The 24,611-nt window shown below is 36.1% G+C and overlaps 3 protein-coding genes across 6 annotated transcripts; 1 reads left to right on the forward strand and 2 right to left on the reverse strand.

Annotated features, from left to right (window-relative positions):
- Nucleotides 1-1,924: 1,924 nt before the first annotated feature.
- LOC120340043 (uncharacterized) lies at nucleotides 1,925-5,520 on the reverse strand. The gene is made up of 3 exons (XM_078110533.1): nucleotides 5,500-5,520; nucleotides 3,537-3,943; nucleotides 1,925-3,452 (listed from the first exon to the last, which is right to left on the reverse strand). Exons 1-3 carry the CDS (start codon nucleotides 5,518-5,520, stop codon nucleotides 3,281-3,283), a joined length of 600 nt encoding a protein of 199 aa, XP_077966659.1. The 3' UTR covers nucleotides 1,925-3,280.
- A 642-nt stretch (nucleotides 5,521-6,162) lies between these two features.
- Nucleotides 6,163-14,067, forward strand: LOC120342507 (uncharacterized). Of its 2 annotated transcripts, XM_078110545.1 has the most exons (4): nucleotides 6,628-6,767; nucleotides 6,840-7,625; nucleotides 9,480-12,992; nucleotides 13,327-14,067. In XM_078110545.1, the coding sequence occupies exons 3-4, from the start codon at nucleotides 9,531-9,533 to the stop codon at nucleotides 13,423-13,425; spliced, it is 3,561 nt and encodes a 1,186-aa protein (XP_077966671.1). In that variant the 5' UTR covers nucleotides 6,628-6,767; nucleotides 6,840-7,625; nucleotides 9,480-9,530; the 3' UTR covers nucleotides 13,426-14,067. The 2 variants fall into 2 exon arrangements, with proteins under 2 accessions (XP_039267295.2, XP_077966671.1); XM_039411361.2 differs by lacking the exon at nucleotides 6,840-7,625 and having other exon boundaries at nucleotides 6,163-6,767.
- A 137-nt stretch (nucleotides 14,068-14,204) lies between these two features.
- On the reverse strand, nucleotides 14,205-24,516 carry LOC120342520 (solute carrier family 49 member 4 homolog). 3 transcript variants are annotated; one of them, XM_039411388.2, is made up of 11 exons: nucleotides 24,271-24,516; nucleotides 23,380-23,554; nucleotides 22,530-22,704; nucleotides 22,215-22,354; nucleotides 20,525-20,714; nucleotides 19,589-19,724; nucleotides 17,870-18,001; nucleotides 17,554-17,621; nucleotides 16,193-16,326; nucleotides 15,326-15,505; nucleotides 14,205-14,940 (listed from the first exon to the last, which is right to left on the reverse strand). In XM_039411388.2, the coding sequence occupies exons 1-11, from the start codon at nucleotides 24,274-24,276 to the stop codon at nucleotides 14,789-14,791; spliced, it is 1,488 nt and encodes a 495-aa protein (XP_039267322.2). In that variant the 5' UTR covers nucleotides 24,277-24,516; the 3' UTR covers nucleotides 14,205-14,788. The 3 variants fall into 3 exon arrangements, with proteins under 3 accessions (XP_039267322.2, XP_039267323.2, XP_039267324.2); XM_039411389.2 differs by having other exon boundaries at nucleotides 23,496-23,554; nucleotides 24,271-24,344; XM_039411390.2 differs by lacking the exon at nucleotides 14,205-14,940 and having other exon boundaries at nucleotides 15,364-15,838.
- Nucleotides 24,517-24,611: the final 95 nt, after the last annotated feature.

Here is a 24,611-nt window from a genome sequence, read left to right on the forward strand (position 1 = left end):
ACTCAGTACCGCACCTACGTTAGGTACCGGTACCGCCGTGAATTCAGCTCTCATCGCTTTGTTGGACACATAGTGGACATAACGATCGTTTCAATATTATGTTGTTGTTCTTGTTCTTTGACACGTTTTTAAAAAGTCGGCTTTCTCTTCGAATACTGGACCAATTGCTTTGAAATTTTCAGTGGTTAAAGATAAAAATTTTCTCCAGAAGGCTATTACTTTTTTTTTCGCTATGACGTCATCAAAATTATGTGACTCTACGTGTCCATATATTTGAGCATAGCTCTCTTGTATTTTAAATCAAATTACAATATAATACAATACAATTTCATTTCGATTTTTCGTCTACAACCTGACAACACAAAATGGAAAACACAGACAAGGGCGACGAAAAGATCGGGAAAATGAGCAAAACCTAGAGAAAGGTTAATAGCGAACGCTGCAAGCGTTTGTGCCCATTCACCCAAATTATTGTTTCGAACTAGTAAACCAGTTAGTAAGCGCAAAAACACCCAAAATAGGCATCAAGAACTCATACTCGAAATACTCGAGCCATCCTTTGCGAAATTTGCAACTACTTTGTCTAACGAACAGTATACAGGTAATCCTCATCCGGGTAACAGAACCTCATTACTGTTCAAAAGCGTCAGTCATTGAACGTTTTAGGTAGCATTCCACCGTAACTTCAATACAGTTAAAACGCGTCAGTCGGTGAACGTTTAAATAGCATTTCACCACAACTTCACCACTGTTAACATTCAAATCAATGAAGGTATTGGTTTGGGCTAGCTACAAGGCGAGACTAACTCCATTTATTATTGCTCTATTACGCTGACAGCTTAGTAGGTGTATACTGTATAAGCAGAGCCATTATATAACTAGTCTGGAAGGCCGTATACTGACCTGTTGTTCACAGCGTCATCTAGTGTTGGCGTGGGTAATTCATAACCACGGCGTCGTCTGCTGTTTATTTTAGGCTGCTCGCTGTTAAACGTATCCAAAGTTCGAATGGAAATGGATTTATCTGAGGAAGAAATGCTTGAATTTTTTGATGACATGAGTTATATAGTACTGATTGCTTATTAAAATAGGTTTTGATCCTGAAAGAATGAATAGTAAGAGTTTATAGTACCATAGTTTAATATGTGAAAGTAGAGACCGTTTTTGGTTTGCTGAAAATTTGGTCAGTATTTTTACATCACATTTGTTTTGCTATATACAGGCACTTAGGCACTGTTTTAGACCCGATTTTATATATTTCACAGCTTGATGACGAGATAGAAGGAAAATGGGGCAGGATATCTGTAGTAGAAATCGACTACGGAAGTGTTAATTGCAAGAAGACACTGCAGACTGCATTGAATGATTTGAACATCACATTAAATCAGGAATCATCACTATGGGCAGTTGTTATAGCGGATATGATGGAAATTTCTAGAGAAGAATCCAGAAGTAAAATGACAGCTAAATACATTGAAAAATTGCAAAAGCCATAGCCCATATTCGAACAATTCTGAAATCTCTCATTTGGACCTAAAACGCATAATCAAAACTGCAGCACTGAAAATTATAAAAAAGCGTTTCAAGTAACTGAGCCTGTCATGCAAACGTCAATAACCAAAGGCGACAAAAAGGTGATTGAGTACTTTGCTGGGGGATTGCTAAAATGGGGAATAAAGCGTCCAGGTGGAGAAGGTGCTTTCTGGTGCCAAAACCAAGCTTCGAGACTCGATCTTCCCGATTGCTTTAAAGAGCGCAATAGAGGCGGTATCATATCAGCATCCGAAACATTTGTTCTCTTTCTAATCTCTGTGGAAAGCAAATTCCTGTCTCAAGTATGCAAAAGGGTAATAGATAAACGGCGTATTATCGGAAATATTGACATGGACCCTTTCAGCCCCAGTGAATCCAGTATTCTGACCATTCTTGTGAGAAGATTTATTCGAACAAGGACCCATATCCATTGCAAGACTGAACTGCAGAACAAAGTTTCGAAAAGAAAATATGGACCCAAATCATATGGACTTCGCGATGGTTTGAAAAATTGTTTTTCCAAATAATCTCATTATTACACTATAATAAAAATTAGCCAACAAAACAATTTCTACTTTGTATTTTTAGCATAAGAAATACGAAAAAAAACTGAACAGGAATTTTGACTTAGATATGAAGAATCACACAGACTTGGTAGAGAAAAAATGACAAATGCAAAGACCAATAATTGATAGCTAATTTTAAAACATAGATGTGGTTCCACAAATTTGAATAAAATTATACGAGAGATAGGGGAAACTTTTCAATTTGATAGGAGGCATTTTGACAAATAAACCATCGATTAATATTCATATGAAATTTAATTTTGGATACATTATGGTAACTATTATTTAAAGCAGAGACTAGCCAGCCACTAAAATTAGAAACAAATTTAAGAAAATGGACTAGTACTTGTATATAAATCCGTATGCATGTATTTAAGCAGAAAGAAGTCAGCTTCTAGAAATTTATCAATCATTTTCAATCGCAACATTAGAACCAAAAACACTACTACTCGATTTTACAACATCTATTAATCTGGAGTTTGATGTGAATAAACTAAAGGTGGGGTTTTCAGTACGGAAACCTCACTCGCGTTGGTGACCAAAATATGCCTCTAGAGCAGGGGTCTCGAACTCAAAACATGTCGTGCGCCACTTTTTGAAATTTATTGGCCACGCGGGCCGCAAACCAAGAAATTAGGTACAAAAATGAGTATCTGAATGTATTGTGTTGAAATTACACTTGAATGTTACAGCAAACGAGACAGGGGTCTGCAACTACGGGGTCGCGACCCAAATTTGGGTTGCGAAGCACTCCGCTCTGAGTCGCAAAACAATTTCAATTATGCCATAATTATGAGCATCTTGTCTGTGTAGCGTATTCAGGCATAACAACTATATAAATCTCCGATTATAATTATGGATGTTTCCCCAAGTATACACTTCCTTATTTACTGCGGTGACATTGGCCAATCAGTATAAGTGCAAATTTTGACGTAATAATAAACATTTTTGGATCGCGCTGAAAAGTAGTTGCGGACCCCTGCTCTAAAGGGTCTTGGTTTATTCACCATGGTAAAACAGAGCTCGCACCACTGTCCAAAACAATACAAATAATCGCAGCCATAGAAATAGATGCCATTCTCAAGCCATTTTTTGTGGCATCACTAAGCAGCATTTTCTGGCGATTAACTTCTCCCACTAATGGCCGACTGTATGCCTTTTCTTCCCAATATCCAGGTATTTTAGAAAACCTTTCTCAAGCCATTCTCATCTTTTATCATAGATGTTGTAAAAAGGCTGAATTTTCTCTTGTCACTGTCTTGATCATGCACATGGAGACGCATACAAGTGTAGCAGATGTTGGGTCCTCTACCAGCATAAGAATATGCTATTTCACATTGAGAGCCGAGATATCTGTATTGATACAATACCAAAATTAAATTCAACAAAAATACAACTAAATAGAAGTATATCTGACTAAATGCAAATATATCTTACCTTAATTTCAAGAAAATTCTGCCATCATCTTCTATTTCTGGAACACTTCTGGGAATGCATGAACTATTCGTGGAAACAATATCATATCCCAAACACAGGGTGAGATCAACCAAGTTTTTAAGTAGGATTGAAATTGCCGATGATATTGTGAAAGCATAAACCCCAGCGAAAGCGCAAGAAAAGGAAAATTGTTTTTGGTCAAATTGGCAAATTAGAAGGCTTATTTCCGTTGTCGCATGTAAACTGTGATAAGAATAGTATTTTGTGGGTGATGCCACAAACTTAATCCAACTTTTTTTATTGGCCCTTTGAATATCTTCATCCTTGAGATTATCAGCACAAATTCTAGCTTTTCCATCCTCAACTTTGCTTTTAAAGTTAGGAGAGTAGCGATATTTAAACACAATCTGGATGCAATAGAAATTACTTAGCAATTAATATGTCAAAGTCATGAGTGAGGTAATAAATGGCTAACACTAGAATACAATAAGGCACAAAATAAACAGTGAAAACTCATGACATCACATACAGCAGTAGCCTAGCCTACACCATATTTCTGAAATAGAAGAATAAACTTTGCCCTTGTTTTAGATAGCCAAAATAAAATACGGTAAAATTGCGGATACCAAAAAAACGTGATGAAACTTTTGTGTCCATTTTTTGATGGCATTCCAAATTTGCTTTTCATACCATCCGGGACACGATGCTTGCTTGGAACCATTATTAACTCTGTACCGGTAACTAAAAAACAAATGTTACCAGCACCGGAGTTACTAGTAGCTTAGGATAGGATTCTAAACTACCTTTTCTGCATATACAGTCTATATTTAAGTTTAATAATAATAGTTTGCCTTTTTATTTCAGTTTTCCATATCTTGCCAACTTCGCGCAACTTGAAATGTGTAAACATGGCCTGAAAACAATCACACATTACCTGTATCAAACTACCTGATTCGGCTGTCCAGCAGACGACAGGGGTGTAAAACCCACGCCAACACCAGATGTCGCTGTCAACAACTCGGTGTTCTGCAAAAAACCGAGAGCTTCCAGACTAGTTATATAATGGCTCTGGTATAAGTATGCAAGGGTGTTGTAGCCAGGGCTGAAAACCCTATGTCAGGGGTCGGGAACCCATGGCTCGCGAGTAATAAATATATGGCTCTTTTGGTGACGGCATATGGCTCTCAGAAAAATCTAATATCCCAAGACTAAGCTTACTATTGTTACGAGATTTCAAATTCTTTTATAGCCAAATTTGGCAGGAAATTCCCAATACGTTTGAGTCGCAACGCGCGTCCAGCACATGTCTATGTTATGTAAGATAATTACCAGACAGGCATTGTGACAAACAAGGGGATTCTGGAACATATATTGTGACATCACAGAGCGATGGAGTTTTCAAAACACTACAGAGATGCCTAAACGAAAAAGGGTGATGAGTATCGTAGATTTCCACATTGGGCTGCAGGTGAGCAACCGTTCAAGGCCCGCAGCGACTACATGCAGCATCAGAAATCACATTAAATGTATATTGACATTGTATGTGTTGATTTTTGAGTGAACATTTCAGGCCTGATTAAGTGAAAAAATGTTATATGGCTCGCACGGAAATGCAATTGAAGATATGTATATTTTATGGCTCTCTTGACCAAAAAGGTTCCCGACCCCTGGCCCTATGTCCTCCGACAATCGAAGCAACTATGGACACCTCCCTTCAAAAAGTTTTTTCCCCGCTGTTCAAATACGCGAGAGACACCACTTTAGTGTTTATCGGAAGGTTTTCTTAGTCGCCTTGCGAGTGAGATTACTAGAGAGAGATAGATATCTAGACTTCCTTTCGTTGTATACACTCTCGAAATGAACAAAATCCAAAATTTTCGAGAAATTGCTTCAAATTGTAACGACTGCAGTAAAGAAAGTTGTGATACAGACGAATTGTCTATTTCAGTGTGTTGTGTACAACCTCCTTTTTCAAATAAGCCATGAATGACAAGTTAGATATAAACCAGACCTGAGATATCGATTCAACATTATCGCTCAGTTGTAAACACAGCGTGTTATTTACTATAATATAGCTATAGGACGTCATATATATACAGTCTTCTGTTCACGCTAAAACACTATTGCGACATAATTTGAAAGAATTTGTTTAGTCTATTTGTGTGGGACTATTTGCTAAGTGATAGCTGGCTTTTTGAAATTTCAGAGCAGCTTTAAAATGTAGTTTGTCACTTATCGATTTTCATCAGTAAGTATGTTGATAGGTATTTGTCTGTCTGTCTGTATGTTTGTTTGTCTGTTAGATGCACGCGATATCTCACGAAAGCGAGATTGAATCTGCTCCAGATTTTGCATGTGCATTCATCATATCTCGGACCAGAAACCTATTGATTTTGGGCGAATTATGTCGTATAATTAGCGAGTTATTAAATTAGTGATTGGACACAAGGTGTCACTATTAAGTAAAAGCGCGAAAAGCGAAATAAATGAGTCATATTTAACTCATTACAATTTCAACAGCAAGCACAAAAAATACTAAATAAATGCGCGGCGAGTGGACAAGAGTCGTGAGAATCAAATGTTTATTATTATTGATGAAATCATTTTGACGCTAACAGCGATTGTTTGACAACTGAGTGACTGAGTCATTCACTATATCGACAACAAAACCATTCAAACAAGTCTGCAATATTAGCAATTCGACTCTCGTTGTGATTTTCGTGCAAATACTAAACTTAAAGCAACGGAAACTGAGGAAATTGGATACTTCCGTTTTGCGCAAACAGCCGGTGCCGGTTACACGCATTCGTACATCGCAATATATGAACAACACGCACATATATAACGCACCATTTTATGAGATATTTCATTCAGGCGGGTATACATACATAGCTTCTGAGAACGAAATGCGTAATTATATTAAATAGTTCAAACATATATATATATATACCCGATGGGATAAGGAAGGTCACGGGGGAATCAAAACAAGATACAATGGACGAGATAAGCGTCGATGGATTCCACTGTCACATAGTTTCAGCTGATTCAGCAAACAGCAATCCCAAGACGCAAGAACTCAGCGCAGTTAGAAACGATATCTCACACGAAGCAATAATAAAACCACAATGTCGACCACAGCAAAGTAATACTGAACGATTGCTGACACCGCGGAATCACTTGAACAATGTGAGGAGTCCACCATATATTAGTACAACAACTCATCGAAGACAGGTAAGATTTTTTGGTTATCATTATGTCTTTGATTTGATTTATTTTGATTTTATACATTTTTAACGTCTTAAGGCTAAGCGTTTGACGAGACATGCGTACTGAGCTATTGGCAAAGTCTTACTGAATAGTTATTCGGAAGCACTCATCGGTGTGGCAACGTGGATGACTAACATTAACAGGATTTAGACATAGAAATTATTTCCTTTACAATACGAATGTTATTCGGTTCCATTTTATAGCCAATAAAGCTATGTTAACATCAATTTAATGGTTTTATTTAACCATGAGGCGAGCTGGTAGTTATATACATAGAATGGAAACAACCATTCGCGCCAATTAGGCCATTTTTGTTCCCCTTCTGGATTTTTAGTGAAGTAACAGCCTGTCAATAGCTTGCTGAATTTCTGAAATAAATTATTTATAAGGTAGCTTCCTCATATACCGTATGTTAATTATCCGCTAGTTCAGGACCAGGTATCATTAGTTTTGCATACCGGTGCTTGTTGTAAAGAGTGAAAGCAGTAAAACTTCGGTATGATACAGCAGGGAAAATTCGATATATATATCGTAGGATGTGAATGTTATCGCTAGGGTTGCCACTTCTGGATACATTTTTTTCGAATCGAATCTTTCCGAATCTGATTCCATTAAGCTTTCATTTTATTGCATGCGTATGTTTGCTCAAAGTCACAAAAAAGCTCAAATCTGGAACTAAAAATGGAATATGCAATATGGCAAGGATGATAAGGGGTTTTCAGTGAATAATCCACACTCATTTCCATCGTGATACAAAAAGATGTAGGTCATAGATATCACCAATAAAGGCATTGATGAAAAACTTGCTGTTGCAACCTATCTGTGAGTCTTACAATAGCCTACTGAGGTATTATTGTGTTATATTTGTATCAAGACTGAGGCAGTTTGATGGAATTCATATGAGAAAATAAGCAGAGAACAGTTGTACCGTTATGTCATAAACACAGTAACAGGACTGCTTTCCCTAGTCCCACACCAGTATATGTGACTGTGGCATTTCACTTCTTGGTATATTGAATTAAGGCCGGCCTTATTACCGATTCTTTATCTTCAAAATTTTAGTACAATATTTTATATTTATGCTAGCAGCATGGAGTAATACGACAAAAACATTCTAATTGCATCTGAATTACTAGCAATGGGAAATGCTTGCAAGAATATGATTGAAGACGATAAAATTAACCACAATTAAATTAATTTCGAGAAAAACAATCGTTCACCCGACTACGATTGCGAACAAAAATTTCCATAAATATTAGAGACAATATTAATTGTGACTAACAGCGTTCTTGGCTAACTCGGGCTTCATTATTATCGTCGACTACTTTAATTTCGTAATTCAGAAAGTCCAAATGTGCACAATGAACGCCCCGTTGACGAGCGATAATTGGTCGACGCTTTATCTCGATCAAACATGGTCCCTGGGGCTAAAGTAAGACGACATTTGCACAGTATGCTTGGGCTGGTATAAAATCTGGCAAGTGTTGATGTAAAACAGTGCACAAGTTGCCATTCCTCAAGTATTATTTACTCCTAAATGTACGCGATTTATTTCACTCAGAACAAAGTTAAAATTAAATTTCAATCAAAATTAAATATTATCTAGACGTCGGTAGCTGATTCTTTATCCAATCATGCCAGGGCGTACAATAACTTGGTCGCAACGCAGGTGTGCTGTTGAAAATTTTCATCAAAATTGTGACGAATTTTCAAGTGTACGATTCATTTAAATTCGCGCATAATAAAAACTTGGGCTATTCAGTGGAAAACTGAACTCGCAGTTCGGTGAATATTACGCCACACATCATATCGAGTGATGCGTAAAAGTGTGTGTTGTGCCGAACTTGAAACAAATGACGGCAGATAGGTAAGAAAGTCAATCACGAAAAATTTATTTTCATTTATTTTCGTCCCGTAATTTGGTGTTATTTGGAGTGCCGCAGAAACGCATTCGGCAGTTTACACGCCGCCGAAAACAACATTTAACAAACGTTCAGTGTTTTTTTTTCAGTCCCGTAATTTGGTGTTATTTGGAGTGCCGCATAAACGCATTCGGCAGATTTAGAGCTGCCGAAAACAACGATTTAACAAACGTTCAATGTTTTTTTCCCGGTGAATCGCTCTCTTTTCCGAATCGCGTAAATCTGATTCGAATCGATTCAGAAAAGATGCGATTCGAATCGATCCGATTCGTAAATCCAAAAGTGGCATCCCTAGTTATCGCATCACCGATTTTAGTTGGATTACCAAGCCTAATTACGTGACGCAAAATACAAGATGTAGCCGTAGCTCAGGTACAAGTTACAACCGACCACTGAAATATCGATAGGGCTAGCTACTGAAACTATATAAAACTATAGAATTATGATGATGCATTACGGTGCGTAAATGCCGATTGGCGCAGAACTAGAAGCAGTTCAGGTCGATAAGACCAGAAAAACAGCTACCAAGCTGCGAATTCCACATACGGTATATAATCCGGGTTCGTGAAAAAACTTCATCGAATTGTAAAAAATGAAATGATCCGCAAAAACGGGATTGAAATGTTCAGAGAGTGTTTGGAAGGATAACATTTTTTGTGATCAAGATAACTAATGCAGTGATAATTTATATCTTCCCAAGCAATAGATTTAATTTTGATTCTGCTGCCGTAATTTAATTCCTGACTAATTTCAGATTTGTTCCAGCTTTGAATCACCGCCAAATACAAGCCGAGCTAATGTGCTGATGAATGGAAAAAACGGTTACGCATGGACTCGTCCAAATATGCAGTGCCCACATCAAAGCTTTGTCAATTCGGGCGACTACATGATCCTGCACCGCAGTCCAGAACCTCATCATCTACCAATTAACAACCACTCAACAAAGATCATTGGAGGTACTAACAATCAGAGTCGAAATAATTCATCGGTTGAACTTCCACACTCGACAGAACATGGAGCAAGCAGCAGTGAATATTCCAATATTCAGAGAAGTAACGACGTATATTGTAGTGCTTTAGGAAATAAAATGCAAAATTACAACAATCAGCGTACTTCAGAACACTTTATGCAGATGCCTATCCCATCTGGTCATGGGTCTTTGGAACATTCTCTGCCCGTTAGCTTTTCAGCGGCTAAAAACTCTATGTCCGCTGTACAACATCATGGATGTTCCATGGCATCGCAATTACCTGTGATACCGGTCGCTAATACCAGTAATCATACAAATTCTCACTATGAAAGACGTTTTTGTAGTCAACAAAATGATATTTTAAGTTCCAACGCGTCTATTATCAATGCTATGGATGTATCAAATGTTGGAGACGTTGAAAGAAATTTAACAGTGATCAATAATCATATTACTCACCAACTGCCTCGAACTGCACCAACAAGATTTTGTAACAATAATGAAATTGCACAACAACCTCTTCAGTTTCAACTTGGCAGTAGTAGCTGGACATCCCAAAATGGAACTAGATGTCAAGTTTGTACAAAAAATCAGCAAACACAATGGGCAGCATATAATAATCACGGAATGATGGCCGCAACATTACCAAGTCCAACAATGTCTCATGGTAATCTAGTGAACACAAATCTTCATATACAGCATATAAATCACGCCGACGCAGGTTTGCTTATCAAAGAAGTTCCACGAAATAGAAGCTACCAATATTTATCATTTCAAGGTAATGCGGAATTATTATCGACGACATCATTGAAACCAGCAAACACTCTTCATTATTTTGGCAATGCTCCAAACTTTATTTACGCTGGTAACGTTCAGTCAAATGAGAGTTTAACAGTCAGAAACCAACCAGCAATTCCAAATAAATCTCGTTTTTCAAAAAAAAATTCCGACACTCATGTTTCTCGAAAAGTGAAAAGTGTACCGAAGCACTCCAGAAAAAATTCTAAATTCGTGAAAATGGCAACCCCTGAGCATGATTTGAACGCGGACGAAAAAAATTCTGTACCCTCCCAAAACCCTGTGAACAAAGACCACAAAACTGCGCAAATATTTCAGAAAATAACAAACGAATTGAAAAGAAAAGCTTCTGGTACTAATTCATCGTTGCATATACATCCTATCAAAAACGCAGAGTCACTCGAAATCTGGTTAAACAGCATGGACAAGCGACATGCTGTCGGGCATCTCCTTCCAACAGAAGAGCTTCGTGGGTCAGGCGAAGTCAACAATCTTTCGATCAAATCGGATGATTGCAATTCAGACACGCGCAAAGATAAAGATAGCAATGAACAGTGTATGGAAAGCATAAATGCATCAAGATTGATGACACCAGCAATTGCTTCCTCTGATAATAAAAACAATTTCACAGAAAGCAATGGAAGTTTGCTGACTCCAATAACGGGTCATGACAGCAAGGATATTACTTTACCCTACCAAGAACAAGGTATTTCTAGCGTTTGCCTTCAGAAGTGTGCTGGTACCAAAGAAACACCAGCAAGATCGACGCCAGTGAATATTGAATCTGAACATAACAACATTTGCACAAAAAACAATAATACTTTGCAGACTCAAGTTACGGGACATAAAATCAATGGTATTAATTCTTTACCCTGCCAGGACCAAGTTATTTTCAATGTCAGTCCTCAACAGTGTACTGGCAACAAAAATGCATCGGAAATGCTGATTTCAGAAGAACATACTGCATCTGACAATGCCTGCAATTTGTCAAAGAACAATATTAATTTCCAGACTCAAGGTACGGGACAACAAAGCATTGATAGTATTTCGTTAACCCATCAAAACCAAGTTATTTCCAACGTTAGTCCTCAACAGTGTGCTGGCAACAAAAATGCATCGGGAATGCTGATTTCAGAACATTCTGCAAATGACAATTACTGCGATTTGACAAGAAACAAGAATAATTTTCAGACTCAAGGTACGGAACAACAAAGCTTTGATACTACTGCTTCAACCAATCAAAACCATGTCATTTTCAGCGTTAGCTCTCCACAAAATAATGAGAAAGTAACGGAAACAAAAACGACTAAAGAGTCTATTCGTGAGAAAATTGAAAACTTGTCCATGAATAATTTTCAAGCTCAAGGGACCGGACAACAAAGCATTAATACTACTGCTTTAACCCATCAAAGCCAAGTTGTTTTCAGCGTCAACTCTCAAAAAAATTATGAGAAAGAAACGGAAACAAAAACGGCTGAAGAGTCTATACGTGAGCAAAGTAAAAACCAATTCGCGAATGATTTTCAGACGCAAGGACGTACGGGACAACAAAGCATTAATAGGACTGCTTTAACATATCAAAACCAAGTTGTTTTCAGCGTTGACTCTCAACAAAATTATGAAAAAGAAACGGACACAGAAATAACTAAAGCGCCTATTCGTGAGAAAAATAAAAACAATTCTGTGAAAAAATCAATCCAATATGAATGGCGGCAAAATACGGCTCCGGATATAATTGTTGTTGGCGAAGAGGAAGAATATAGTAATGAGTATAAATATCTCCGCGAACATAAAAATTATGTTCTAATTTCCAACAACAGTTCCGATTCCATACTACCAAATAGTGCCTCGAACAACAAGAATAAACAAGCTGGCATTAGCATAAGTAATAAAGCAATTGTTCAAGATACAACAGAAAATGAAGCAAGCGAGAATCAGTGCACGGATTGCACAAGAAAACGGCATCACTCGAACGATTCAAGCCAATATGGTCAGAAATATAAAAAAACAGAAATACTAAATCCTAATGAAGGAGATGACAAAATAGATGTCGATATTGATCCTTCTTCGCTTAGGGCATCTGAACACTTGACATCCGACAAGTCTCATGCCTGCGTGGTTTTAGAAAAACTGAACATGGACGATATTGAAAAAAAGGCTAACACGAACAAGAATAGTGCTTATTCTGAAGACTTAAATCAGTGCACACCGACACACACATATTGCAAAAGCGACGAAAAACATGAAAGCAAAATAACAGAATATTGCGACGATGCTATTGGATGCGTAACTAATGCATCTGATGACACAATGCTGCGGCATGGGGAAATTAAAACTATTTGTGATACATCTGTTAAGAGCTGTGCCGCAGAAACATCACGGTATAACAAGAAATCTAAAAGTACCTGTTCAAGGATACGGACGAGACTGGGAAATTGGAAACCAATTATATTTCCTACAATTAAAAGTGTTCCTCATCTTCCACTTTCGTCTCCAACAGAGGTAGAAAATCAGTTGTTTTCCAACAAAGTATAAGTATTCAAGTAACATTTCTGAGTATTTCTAATACATGCTGATTTTATGTCTATTTATATAGTTAATACATTCTTAAAGCAAAGGTTTCCGACCTGAATTTTACCGAAACTTTAGACGTCTTGTCTTTAACTCACCTTTGGGAGTTGAGACTACCCGTTTTGTATGACTGCACCAAGTCAAACCTGGGGAAAGCAAGTCATTGAAAAACGGCGATAGGTACAATACATCACTCCTTGTTCCTAACTAGGTGAACAATACATAAATTATAAATGTCCATTTACTGTTTTTTTTGTTTGTACAGGAAAAGGCAATGGCCAAAAATACGTGTGAAACGGCAATAGTAATGAAATATATGATCTATACGGGCTTAGTGGAACATACTCAGCAAGTGCTTGAGTAGCTGCGATGACAGTCAGCATTCTGGAACTGACCTGTACTACAAAAGCCCCGGATTTACAAACTATATGCGCAGATGAAAAAGAGTTTTGTGACAGTATGATAATAACTCAGTATTAAATTATGCTAGTCTTATAATTTGATTGAGTACTCGATCTTCGATTGTTATTTTTTTGACTACATTTTCGTTCGTTTTCTTTTGGTTTAGAAATATAAAATGCATTTGTCTCGAATTTGTTTACATTAAGTGCTTCTCCAGCATCAAGAAACTTGTCCACTTTGAAGAAACTGTTTAGATAAGTTTTGTATGTGAACGCTAGGTTACGCCAACCTATCTGGAATTTGAATTGGTATCACTCCTATGCTCACTAAATGATTGGTGTCACTCCAATACTCACTAAATGAGTATTACTACAGTAATCAAGGAATCTGATAAACAGCAAGCTACACGTTACGACGTACGTTTTCAAAAATATACATACGAGAACGACAATTTTCAAGGGTAAACAGACGTTCCGACTCACGCAGGTACGTAAGTACGTAGGCCAAGACGTCTGTAAGACTTTTCAAGCGTTAGTATACGCGATGAATATGATATCGATATGGTATCGCTATTGTTCTATACAGATGGATATTATTATAAATTCAACCACTGATCAGTTTATGAATGTTGGTGATGAAACACTAAGCTGCGAGCCTACAACATTAACATTATAAAAGCCAAACTACATCACTAGAAGGAAATACTAGTATGTCCATAACAGTGCATTGAGCACAAACATATGCGATGAAATAATATATATTACATATATATGATTTAAAATCTATATAACGATAAATCGTAAACTCAATTGCACAATTTAGTTTCCATAAATTTACAATATTGCACATTTTACAGACACTATTATCTCATAATGCACTTAAAGCAGGACTAAAAGCACAAAAGTAAGAACCAGTAATAATAGAACTAAAAATGCGATGCTGTATATGATTTCAGGATGTACAAGGTTAGCAGCATGTTACTCTATGTAACAGCGTCGGTTGAGGAGGTTAAAATGGTTATTATGGTAATAACAAATATAAAATGATATTTAAGATTTAGAAGATGGCAAATCAAGATCATTTGTTTAGGTATGAAAGTTGTCTATCAATGTTAAACCAGAGCCATGGGGCTGGAACTGCATTTTATAAATCCCAGAAGTCAGGGTCGAAATTTTGCATCCTTGGCAGAATTTCAGACTTTCAATTATAAAAGTTAAAATTTTTCACATAAACATCAAGTTTGGCAAACGTTTTGCACACATATTCAAGAAGTCTTGCTCACATCCAAATTTCGCAACTGGACTGAATTTCTTAAGTAACTACTGCTAGTTAACTATACTGCTAGGATTATGCCTGTTTGATGTTCTTGTATTTTTATCCAATTCAAGTCGAACGTTTTCATTCTTCGCTGATATAGCTAAAAATGGAGCAGCAAGGCCAGTAAAAATTAACACCAAGTAGATGGAAATATCTTGATCTGAATAGAGAATTGGACATTGCTAAATATACACAGAGTGACAACAATCCATAGGAATATAGATTTTCCAATCTTTATAAATATTTTTTCATATGAATAGTCACTTGAACATATCACAAGGAAAGGCAAGGATAAAATTTTACTCTGTTTTGACTCAATCAATAGCATGCCACAGTCTCTGGTCTAGCTTTCAGTAAAAATGTCACTAATTCTTGAATTCTTTATTTATTTCTCATCCCCTTTAATTCTTTAAATCAACTGAAGGAATATAATATATTCACAAAAGTAGTGTACATATCTATACCACACAATATATAAAATATTGATATTCAGCTGTAAATAAAACATTTCAGATATACTTCAGGCAAAAAAGGAAAATACTTACTAGGGACTGAATTCAATATCAGCAAGAAGATGAACATGCTCAACATGATAAACCAGGTAACAACGGATATTGAAGTTCCTTCACTAACTGGATAAGCAATATCAGCTGTCAACTCCATGCCAAGTGGTTGAATTACACTTGAAAAACTTCCAAACAGTATGAAACTGACCCAAAATCCCGCTAATGTATAAAGAAGTCATTATTCGTAGATGTAGAAACATTTCATTGGCATTTAGATTAAGGATGGGGTATCAGGTCTAGGAAATCTCTTTCCTGGGCTTGCATCTAAAACATCTTTGCTGGTAAAACAGTGATGGCATGTTGGATCATGTTTTTCATATCTCTTAGAGCAGCATTTTCCGACCAAAAAGGTAACAGATCTTCATCCACACATTACAAACTGTGCAAAATCAGAAGTGCAATTTTCGCATAACAATAGATAATATTTCATCGAAGAATGAACAACGAATGGAAACCGTGTTTTCATGCATGGCGAAAAGGGAATGAAGGGATCTGAAATAGGCGAGAAGGAATGCATTGAAAAGGTTGAAAACAACTGTTTTAGACAATTGTACATTGTGTGACAATATGACAGATATGGAAATCACATTCATTTTGCAAAATTGAAATAAAAATTGGTACTTGATCAAGTGTTTACTGTAAAACACCACTCACATAAAAGTATTGTAAAATGATATTTGTGCTAAAATATACTTTTTTTGCTACATTTTTGGGTGTGGCATGATTGCAATAAACTGAATTCACCAATCTATGTATAGTGAATGAGATTTTGACTTTGATCTCACTTCGCTACCTCACTGGTAGGAATATATGAAAAATTTCACACTATACAATAAATATTTTTACCTTCAGTGAATTTGAATGGAGGCACGTTGATCCAATCCAATATTATGATTGCAAGATACAAAAATACAACAGCCATTATTATATAACATGAGAATAATAGCCATTTCAACTTCCCTTTTATTCTATCAGCAAACCTAGAAATGAATATATAGCTTATATATTTGTATCAATGTATGGCCAGCAATGTAATATTTCCACTGAGTATTGCAATCAGTGGCACGAAGATTTAATAAGCAATGTTTATGTCAATGGGAAGCTTGCCGATGCATCTTTGCCTTCGTAGTCTCATGCCCTAGTAGGATTTGTGTAGATTAGAACTTTACATACACATAATAACATATATAGCAGGTGTGGGCACAATTTTTTAGTATAAGAGCCGCATGATGCAAGGCAGAACTTTGAAAGAGCCGCAGATTTTGTGAATTTAATAATATTATCGAAATACCATGAACAGAAAAGAAGTTCACACAAGAGTCTAAAAACAATAAATAGATAAAAAGGCAGCTATACTCAAATATATGCACAGTTTCAGCTCATTTAATTTGTGCTCCTTATAGCTGATTTACGAGGGTTTCCATGATTCGTTTCATGGTGCCATTAACATTGCTGACTTCATTCTGACTTAGTAGCTTATGACAGTTTAAGCACAAAGGTTTATTCTCTTGACTGGTAAATCCGTACGTTCTTCCCATTCTGACTTGACAACCACTCTTTTCATCTTCGTACTTTTTTAATTGAGGACATATCGCACATTACCTTAGATAGACTAACTAACCGCAATCAAGCTGCAATACCGCCGACGCATCAATGAACATTGACCATTGTGGCGAAAGATTTGCTGACTTGACTGAAATTCAAAATTCAACGCTACAGCGATTTTCAAACTAAAACATAATTTGTCCTAATCATTGACGAAAACTTCTTTACGACTTTTAATAAATTAAAAGAGTTTACATTAAAGTTTTTAGTAAAAAGTTAGTTAAAATTTGGATAATAATTTATGTTAGCGAGAAGAGCCGCACAAAAAGTCTGGCGAGCCGCGGTGTGCCCACCCCTGATATATAGGGACAAGGGTGATTTCTTCAACACAATTTTATGTGTGAAAACATATGTCAGATTGAATTAAAGCTGACTTTAGCACAATTCTACTGCTCTTGAGATGTTCTTGAACATTTTTGCTGTATATATTTTACAAAAATCCATTACTATTTAAAATAATATTATTGCTAGGTATAATAAATTTTTTTATTCAGCATGCACTAGTAAACAAAGCCTGCTCTTACATAATTTATCTGAGAATGATACCTCTGACATGATGCATTTTCGGGGAGTCAAAAATAATAATAAAAAATCAAGCCTACCATCCAGTTAAAATTCCCAATACGCTTCCACATATTGTCATCACAAAAGCAACATTTCCAACCTCGGTCTGCCAAAAGAAGAAATACAAAAATCATGACAGAGAGTCAGTAGTAAAACTCAGTTGACTGTAAACTTCCACTGTCAGTGTACTGTGTAAAAATTTTCCAAGAAAAACAAATTTCCAAGAATTTTAATTATGTGGAATCTCGTATCTGTTTTCTTTTATTTCTGAGTGAGTTCACATAACCTTGCTTTGAGCAAATTCTACTAAGACAACACCCCTTAAAAACACAGCAATATCATCACCAAACTCACCTCTGATACATTATGTGGAGTCATCAGAACTGTAACAATACCAAACCAACCATAGAACGCACCACAAGCAAGAGCAAATGATATTGTAACAACCCAAAATGAATATTTTTTTGATAATGTCTTTAATCCTGCCTGTATTTACAAGAAAATGAAATTGTTATCTTGATAACAATAAAATTTCCATGAGCTTTCCACTGGTGAAAATGAACTGGACCCTTAATGTGTTCTCAATTCACCAGATTCACCAGTTTAACATGGGATTATAATTCAACAGTTGGCTCGGTTGCTGAATGGATGTAACCATTATTATATTACCTAGTGCTGAACTACCACATGTAGTTCAAGCAACTAAAGCTCAGCGATGTGGAGCAAGATACCACATGTAGTTCGAGCAACCAAAGCTTGGCGGTGTGGCGTATCATGCCAAGTGTTAGAAATACGCTTGTCACAGCACCTTTGATTACTCATGTGGACTCACAGGTTCGCATCCTGTAGGGCAGTGGTTCTTAAACTTTTTCGAGCGCGACCCAAATCTGAGTTTTATGAATACTCGCGACCCAATCCTAAATAACGCAAAATGTGTTTTTAATGTTTGTACAGTTTGACTCAAATACAGACAACTATTTATTAGAAACAGTCCGTCCATTGACTCAGTGAGATCGATGAAACTGAAATTCCCTTTTCATTATATCTTCAATACACAGCTCTATTTTACTTAACGCAATCGCAAGTTGTCACTAGTATCGAGGCGATTGCGAGCTTAGTTTTGATAACCGTCAGTGCCAAATATCCTCGCTCGCACAAGTGCCTTGTCGCGAATGGAAGCAGAAAAGGCATCCGCTGTCCGTCGCAAACACGACATCCTAGCTGGCCTTCGGTATCTCTCGCAATATACAACTTTTCACTCATCAAATGTGCACACACTGCTTCGTTCGCGGTAAATGGGGCCTCGGGATGAAGTCACATTTTCTCTAGATATTGAATAATCTAATGTCGAGAAGCGAGCTTTTCCATTGCGTCGTCTATTACAATTTACATTACCAAAAAGACACCCATTTTTGGTTATTTTAATCCACTAAGACGACATTCCACGCGGTCAACACAACGACAAGCGACGTGCATGGTTACCGATACCATAAAAATATTACACGTGACTGGCATATCAGAATTGTGATGTAACAATGAGCTCAAGACAGTTCTTTCCGTGAATGAAATTTTATATTTCATTATTTTTAAATACCAGAGTTTAGAAGCTAAATTGAAACATTGGGAAAACTGAAAATTCGTCCTTCTCCTCTTAGATTGCCCTTGCATTGACGACCTTGTCGCGACCCATTTTTAAACCTTCCGCGACCCATGTTTGGGTCGCGACCCATACTTTAAGAACCACTGCTGTAGGGGATAATTACGTGCGAGAGGATTGCTGGACTTCTCACCGCTGTAGGGTGGGTTCACTTAACAGCTGGGCGGTTATGGATTCCTTCACCATCAAATCCATGACTCTGAAAACAAAATAACTGGCTAACTAATCCTATACCGATATAGACTGTTAACCGGATGACAGGCCTTTCTCTACGAGGTTACATGCATCTGTAGAGTAAAAATCTTTGTTATCCTAATATGTTGATGAAGTCAAAATTTTTGTTTTACTGTGTCATGATTTTTATTACAAAAATTAAAAGCGTCACAAGTTTGAGAACCTCCAATAAGTTTACTTACTAAAATGTCAAGCCTTTCTATCCCAGCAGATACACTAGGTGGCACATCTGGCTTGTTTCGGAAGAAGATTACAATAGAAACGAGAATTAAAACTGCAATCGCAAACTCTCCATACAAATAATATTTGATCTGCTTTCTGTTAAAAAAATTAAAAAGAATTGGAATAAAACGAGCATCTAACAGGTGGAATTGATGTATTTGGGGCATAAAGCATTTAGCTTATAAGCTGATCACAAGTTGAGTTCTATCTGTTTAGGGTATCAGCACATATATCTACTTTAAATTTCACTCATAGTGGAAGACAGTGCTTCCCAACATGGGGCGAAGTTTTGGATCATTTGCTTTTTTTAAACCATGAAACTTGATTTATTTTGTTGTAAATTTTATTGTTTATTTTTCATTCCATATTGAACTGTTGGTTCTCATTAATCCTACATGTGAGAAGTATCACAACGAAAAAACTTGTCATGATCTATTATGTTACGCTTTAGCAAGGCCACACCATGATCTCAAAAACTCACTGATGGGGAAACAAGCGCATCTTTTTCATTAGTGCACTTTGAAGTGATTTCTGGTGAAATAAATGTTATGTGAAAATGATTGTTTTGTATTAATTATATCCGAGGTGTTTGATCATATTCTTGGGTCATAAAATTTCACAAAATTCATTTTAAAAAAAACCTGGGTCGATTGAAAAACCACATCAGAATTTAAATCATCATGTTTGATGCTGTACATTGTTTTATTAATTATCCAACAAAAAAACAACTTATAGAGACATTTCAATAAAAACTTAACACATTTCAGAAAGTCTAAATTGAAGAGAATAATTTTTATATGCAATTAATAAAATTTATCCAGAATACCAATATGCAAAGTAAAATATCATTTAGGTAATCATTGAGATTGATATAGTAAAATGCATGGTAATTTCACCTCATTTCTTCTGTATTATCTGAACATGAAGTAGTTGTTAGTGGAACAATTGGGGCCAATGTTACATTTGTCATAACTTCATTTCTATCTGTATATGTTGCATGTGTTGTTGTTGAAAGATTTTGTCCACCTGTGCAATTGTTTGGTCTGTTCACAATGGCTGGTCCGATTAGAAAACTTGCTGCATTACCTATGAGCAAATATTTGCTTTCACTAATAGCTATTAAAATTTTTGACTTGCATTGTACTTACGTTAATACTATCAGGGTTTCAATAGGTCTATAGAAATTCTGATCATGGTACCATTTCATACAATGTATTTCATTCTCGTATTTAATATGCATGAAATACCAAAACTACAGTGACAATAAACAATGTCACAAATTTTCAAACACTCAAACCAGTAACAATTCAAATAATACAAAGCATGTGACAGAAAATATGTTTGTTAGGGCCAGAAATCAATTTTATTCGACATGCTCTAGTAGACAATGCCAATGTGCTGCTTTTAAACAATTTATGTGAGAAAATGCCTCTGACAAGAAGCAAGTTTTGGGAAGTCGAAAAAAATTGAAGTGAGAAATATTTCATCAATTTTCGTTCGAAAAAATGCTCGTTTTGGTCCTAAATATATTATACTGAGATTTTCATTTATATTCCTTTCACCATGAACAAGGATCTGTACAAGCTACCACTGCCATGTAAAAACAACCTTTTACCATAAAAATTGTGATTTTGATTTGATTTCAGACTTCTCACTGAATTAATTCATTTTAACAGAATTACGATTATTTTCCAAACACTTCAAAATAATCAAGAAGAAAATTATTTTATTTTAGCTATGACCTAAACAAAATAATAGGATAACAGTATTAGAAAATATGATACAGATGAATGATATAATAAGAGTGCCGCATGACTGAAACTGGAATATTAGAAACCGATAAATCTGAAATTCTGCATTGACTCATTTGTAGTCAATGCAGAATTTGTATACTCTACTTATATAACATCTTAGTTTAATCCATATTGCTATTTGATTAGGTAAAGTGTAATATATATATAAACTTAAGTGATAGTTTACTATGGTTTTGAAGACAATGTAATACCCAACATGCCCAGGCTAATATGTGGTTGCATACATCACTTTATTTTTTGTATTTTTCTACTGTTTGTGCGTGTATGTCAGGCCATATATTATCACAATGCTCACAAGCTTAAATCCTGATTATACAGTATCTATCTCACCATGTGTTTTCATTTAGATTCCTGTATAATCAGAACACCCCCAAGCCTGAATAGAGAGTATCTCTTCATGTTTCGGACACAAAATGGACCTATGGATCGGTTTTACTTTTTATTTATTTAAAAAAATTCTGTGGGCACTATGTGATTCGTATTTCACTTACGGTATGTAATGACCACTTTAAAATTAACACTAATTATTTATAGCGGTTCTTCGACCTCCTCTCTCGTGCTACGCGAAAATCGTATTTTTCTTGATGGTAGCAGCAATGTAAAAGGTTAGATAGACTACTGCTTCGCTTTGTTCTTCATGTCCATATTTTATTTGAGCATCGCTCTCTTGTTTTTTCACTTATCCTCTACGTCACAAGTTGAGATTGCTCATACTTTATTTACCATGGCAATATTCAAAATAAATAATCTATCAATAACTATCAAACCCTACCTATATTTCCAATTAAAACCATGCAACTAGTAGCAAACACTCTTTCATTAGGAGGAAACCATGTGTTGGATATTAAAGGAGCTGCACCCAATACAGGGCATCCTGCCATTGCACTCAGTAATTGACCAGCATGTATGAAACTGAAAAAAAAGATACAAAAAGCAGATGAAGTCAATTATAGTTTGAATCTTCCAAGTAGGTTGGATGTAGAACAAAGTTATGATATTGAAAACGAATATGTGGTAAACTTGTCACAATTTGATTATAAGAAAGTCCTTTTTAATGAATAAAAACAGGAAGTACAAAATAACATACTATTTCCATGTGGACGATGGCAAAGGTATGCATCGTAGTCCAGTACCCATTGCAACCAGTGTCCCGCCAAATATAACGGATAGTCTTGCACCTTTATTGTTTATCAGCCATATGAAAAATGGCATTGTTGTCATAATTCCAATTGGTGCCCAATTTGAAAGCAAATCATAATCATCTGAAAAATGGCAACAGAATTGGCTATAAAAAACTCATAACAAAAAAAATTGCATGACTAGTAAAGAGCCTTATTTTAAAAAATTATGCCACTATCACTAAAACAAAATAAGACTGGTTGAAGAAATTACATCAATAAATGAAAAAAAAATCAGCATATTATATCAAACATACACCAAATTTTATTGCCATCTAAATTCTTTAGTCTGAGGGTTCCTTTGGCAAGATTGCAACACCATTTCAACACAATTATTATATAAGATAATATGCAAAGACCAGAGATTATATCAATTATTTTGCTTCGAGAAGTTCAGTGGGAATGAGATACTTTTTCGACAGAATGCTTGACCCAACTGCACATACTTATATTGTACCTGCAAAAAGTATCCTATTGTTTGTACATTTGGGCCACTACTCAAACTGGCCTTAATGCAATTGACACAACTTTAAGATATTTCTGAATATGCTAGTTTAATTTTGTTTCTGGTATGCATGTGTTTTTTTCTCCTCTTTTTGAAAGTTTATTTATCGTGCCAGTTTGGAGTGCTTCAGATTTAATTGAAATTTACAAAAAACCTTATAAAATGCACTCACTGATAACTGTAACAGTCCATCAACTATGTATTGATATTTACTACATAGTATTCCCCAATATAAATCTATTCAAAGCACTTACGATCTGTAAACCCAATGACTTGTGTTGCTGAAACACTGATTGGTCCCCATGTATCCCATACTGCACTTTGTAATAAAGAAAACAATGCAAATATGGCCAAGATGAGCCAGCGATACCTGGTTGTTCGTAGCAATACCACCGGGGGCTCGACGTTGACCAGAGGTTCCTTATCGTCCTGATAATAAACAGAAAAGTATAAGAACCTAGGACATTTCAGCTTGAACCCAGCAAAACAAGAAAAAATAATATTGGCGCTTTAAAATTAAGATGGGATTATTCTGTCCAGCTTAGCTTTAATGAATAGTACTAATACCTGTGTTGAAATAGTACTAGGGTAGTTTCCCCAGTTTGTGATCAACTTTCATTGCGTGATAATATCCAATCTTTGTGTTTACCTTGTTTGTAGTGCGTTTGTTCCCCAATAGCAATCCCTAAATTCCCAATTGCAAACTACTGCTATATAGATATAAATTTTTAGATCACTATAATAGTTGTTTTTTTGTAAAATTGTAACTTAGCTGTATCTACAGATCTGTGTACAGAGACTGAAAACTATGGCAATTATTTACCGATAATGTCAATGAATGTTATTTATAGTGATTGCTCAGGCTTGATACTGTATCTTGAGGTCCAATCTGGCAGTATCAGCAGGATAATGTCTAAATAAACAACTACAGGCAGACTCGGAGTACTGTGTTAAAATAAAAAGTAAACGTTGATGAACACTAAAACGTGACATGATCCAGGCAAATGTGTTAGTTTATATTGTGACTAAATGGATAATTCCGAAACTAGGGTCAGATAATCCCACACACTGACACTATTTTTCACTGGAAGCATACCGGTACACATCACATGCGTTACATCTACTTGAACTGATATTTCACTCACCTCCATGAAGGATACGTACTGCCGCCTCCCAGTCAATTGCGAAAAATGCTGTCCAGTATGTAATCCAATTCAAGGTAGCACCCATGCAGAGATAATATGAACAGCACGGTATTTGTCGCAAACATTGATCAGCTGATCGCCGCCGATCACGAGTTATCGGGCGACGCGGGGAAACCCCAATTTTACACGAAATAACAATAAAGAAATCCCCGACGAAAAAGGGTAACAGCGCGATCTTTTCTTAGCCTGGATGAATCCAAGTTCGCTCCAGTATCATTTTTCATTGCAAAATTACTTATACTACGAATAAAAACTATATGCCCAAAGGGCAATATGACAAA

This window comes from Styela clava, chromosome 3, assembly GCF_964204865.1.
Source record: "Styela clava chromosome 3, kaStyClav1.hap1.2, whole genome shotgun sequence".
Classification (NCBI taxonomy): Eukaryota; Metazoa; Chordata; class Ascidiacea; order Stolidobranchia; family Styelidae; genus Styela; species Styela clava.

Bases quoted from the DNA above. Each gene is read 5' to 3' on its own strand.
- LOC120342507 (XM_039411361.2), top strand. From the start codon at position 6,531: ATGGACGAGATAAGCGTCGATGGATTCCACTGTCACATAGTTTCAGCT. The intron at 6,768-9,479 runs GTAAGATTTTTT...GACTAATTTCAG, and splicing joins CAACAACTCATCGAAGACAG to ATTTGTTCCAGCTTTGAATC. The intron at 12,993-13,326 runs GTAGAAAATCAG...TTGTTTGTACAG, and splicing joins CACTTTCGTCTCCAACAGAG to GAAAAGGCAATGGCCAAAAA.
- LOC120340043 (XM_078110533.1), bottom strand. From the start codon at position 5,520: ATGGCTTATTTGAAAAAGGAG. The intron at 3,944-5,499 runs GTTGTACACAAC...TATTGCATCCAG, and splicing joins TGGCTTATTTGAAAAAGGAG to ATTGTGTTTAAATATCGCTA. The intron at 3,453-3,536 runs GTAAGATATATT...GTATCAATACAG, and splicing joins AGAATTTTCTTGAAATTAAG to ATATCTCGGCTCTCAATGTG.
- LOC120342520 (XM_039411388.2), bottom strand. The intron at 22,355-22,529 runs GTATGTTATTTT...CTTTTTTTTCAG, and splicing joins CCATCGTCCACATGGAAATA to TTTCATACATGCTGGTCAAT. The intron at 18,002-19,588 runs GTAAGTAAACTT...TTGTAAATACAG, and splicing joins TAGAAAGGCTTGACATTTTA to GCAGGATTAAAGACATTATC.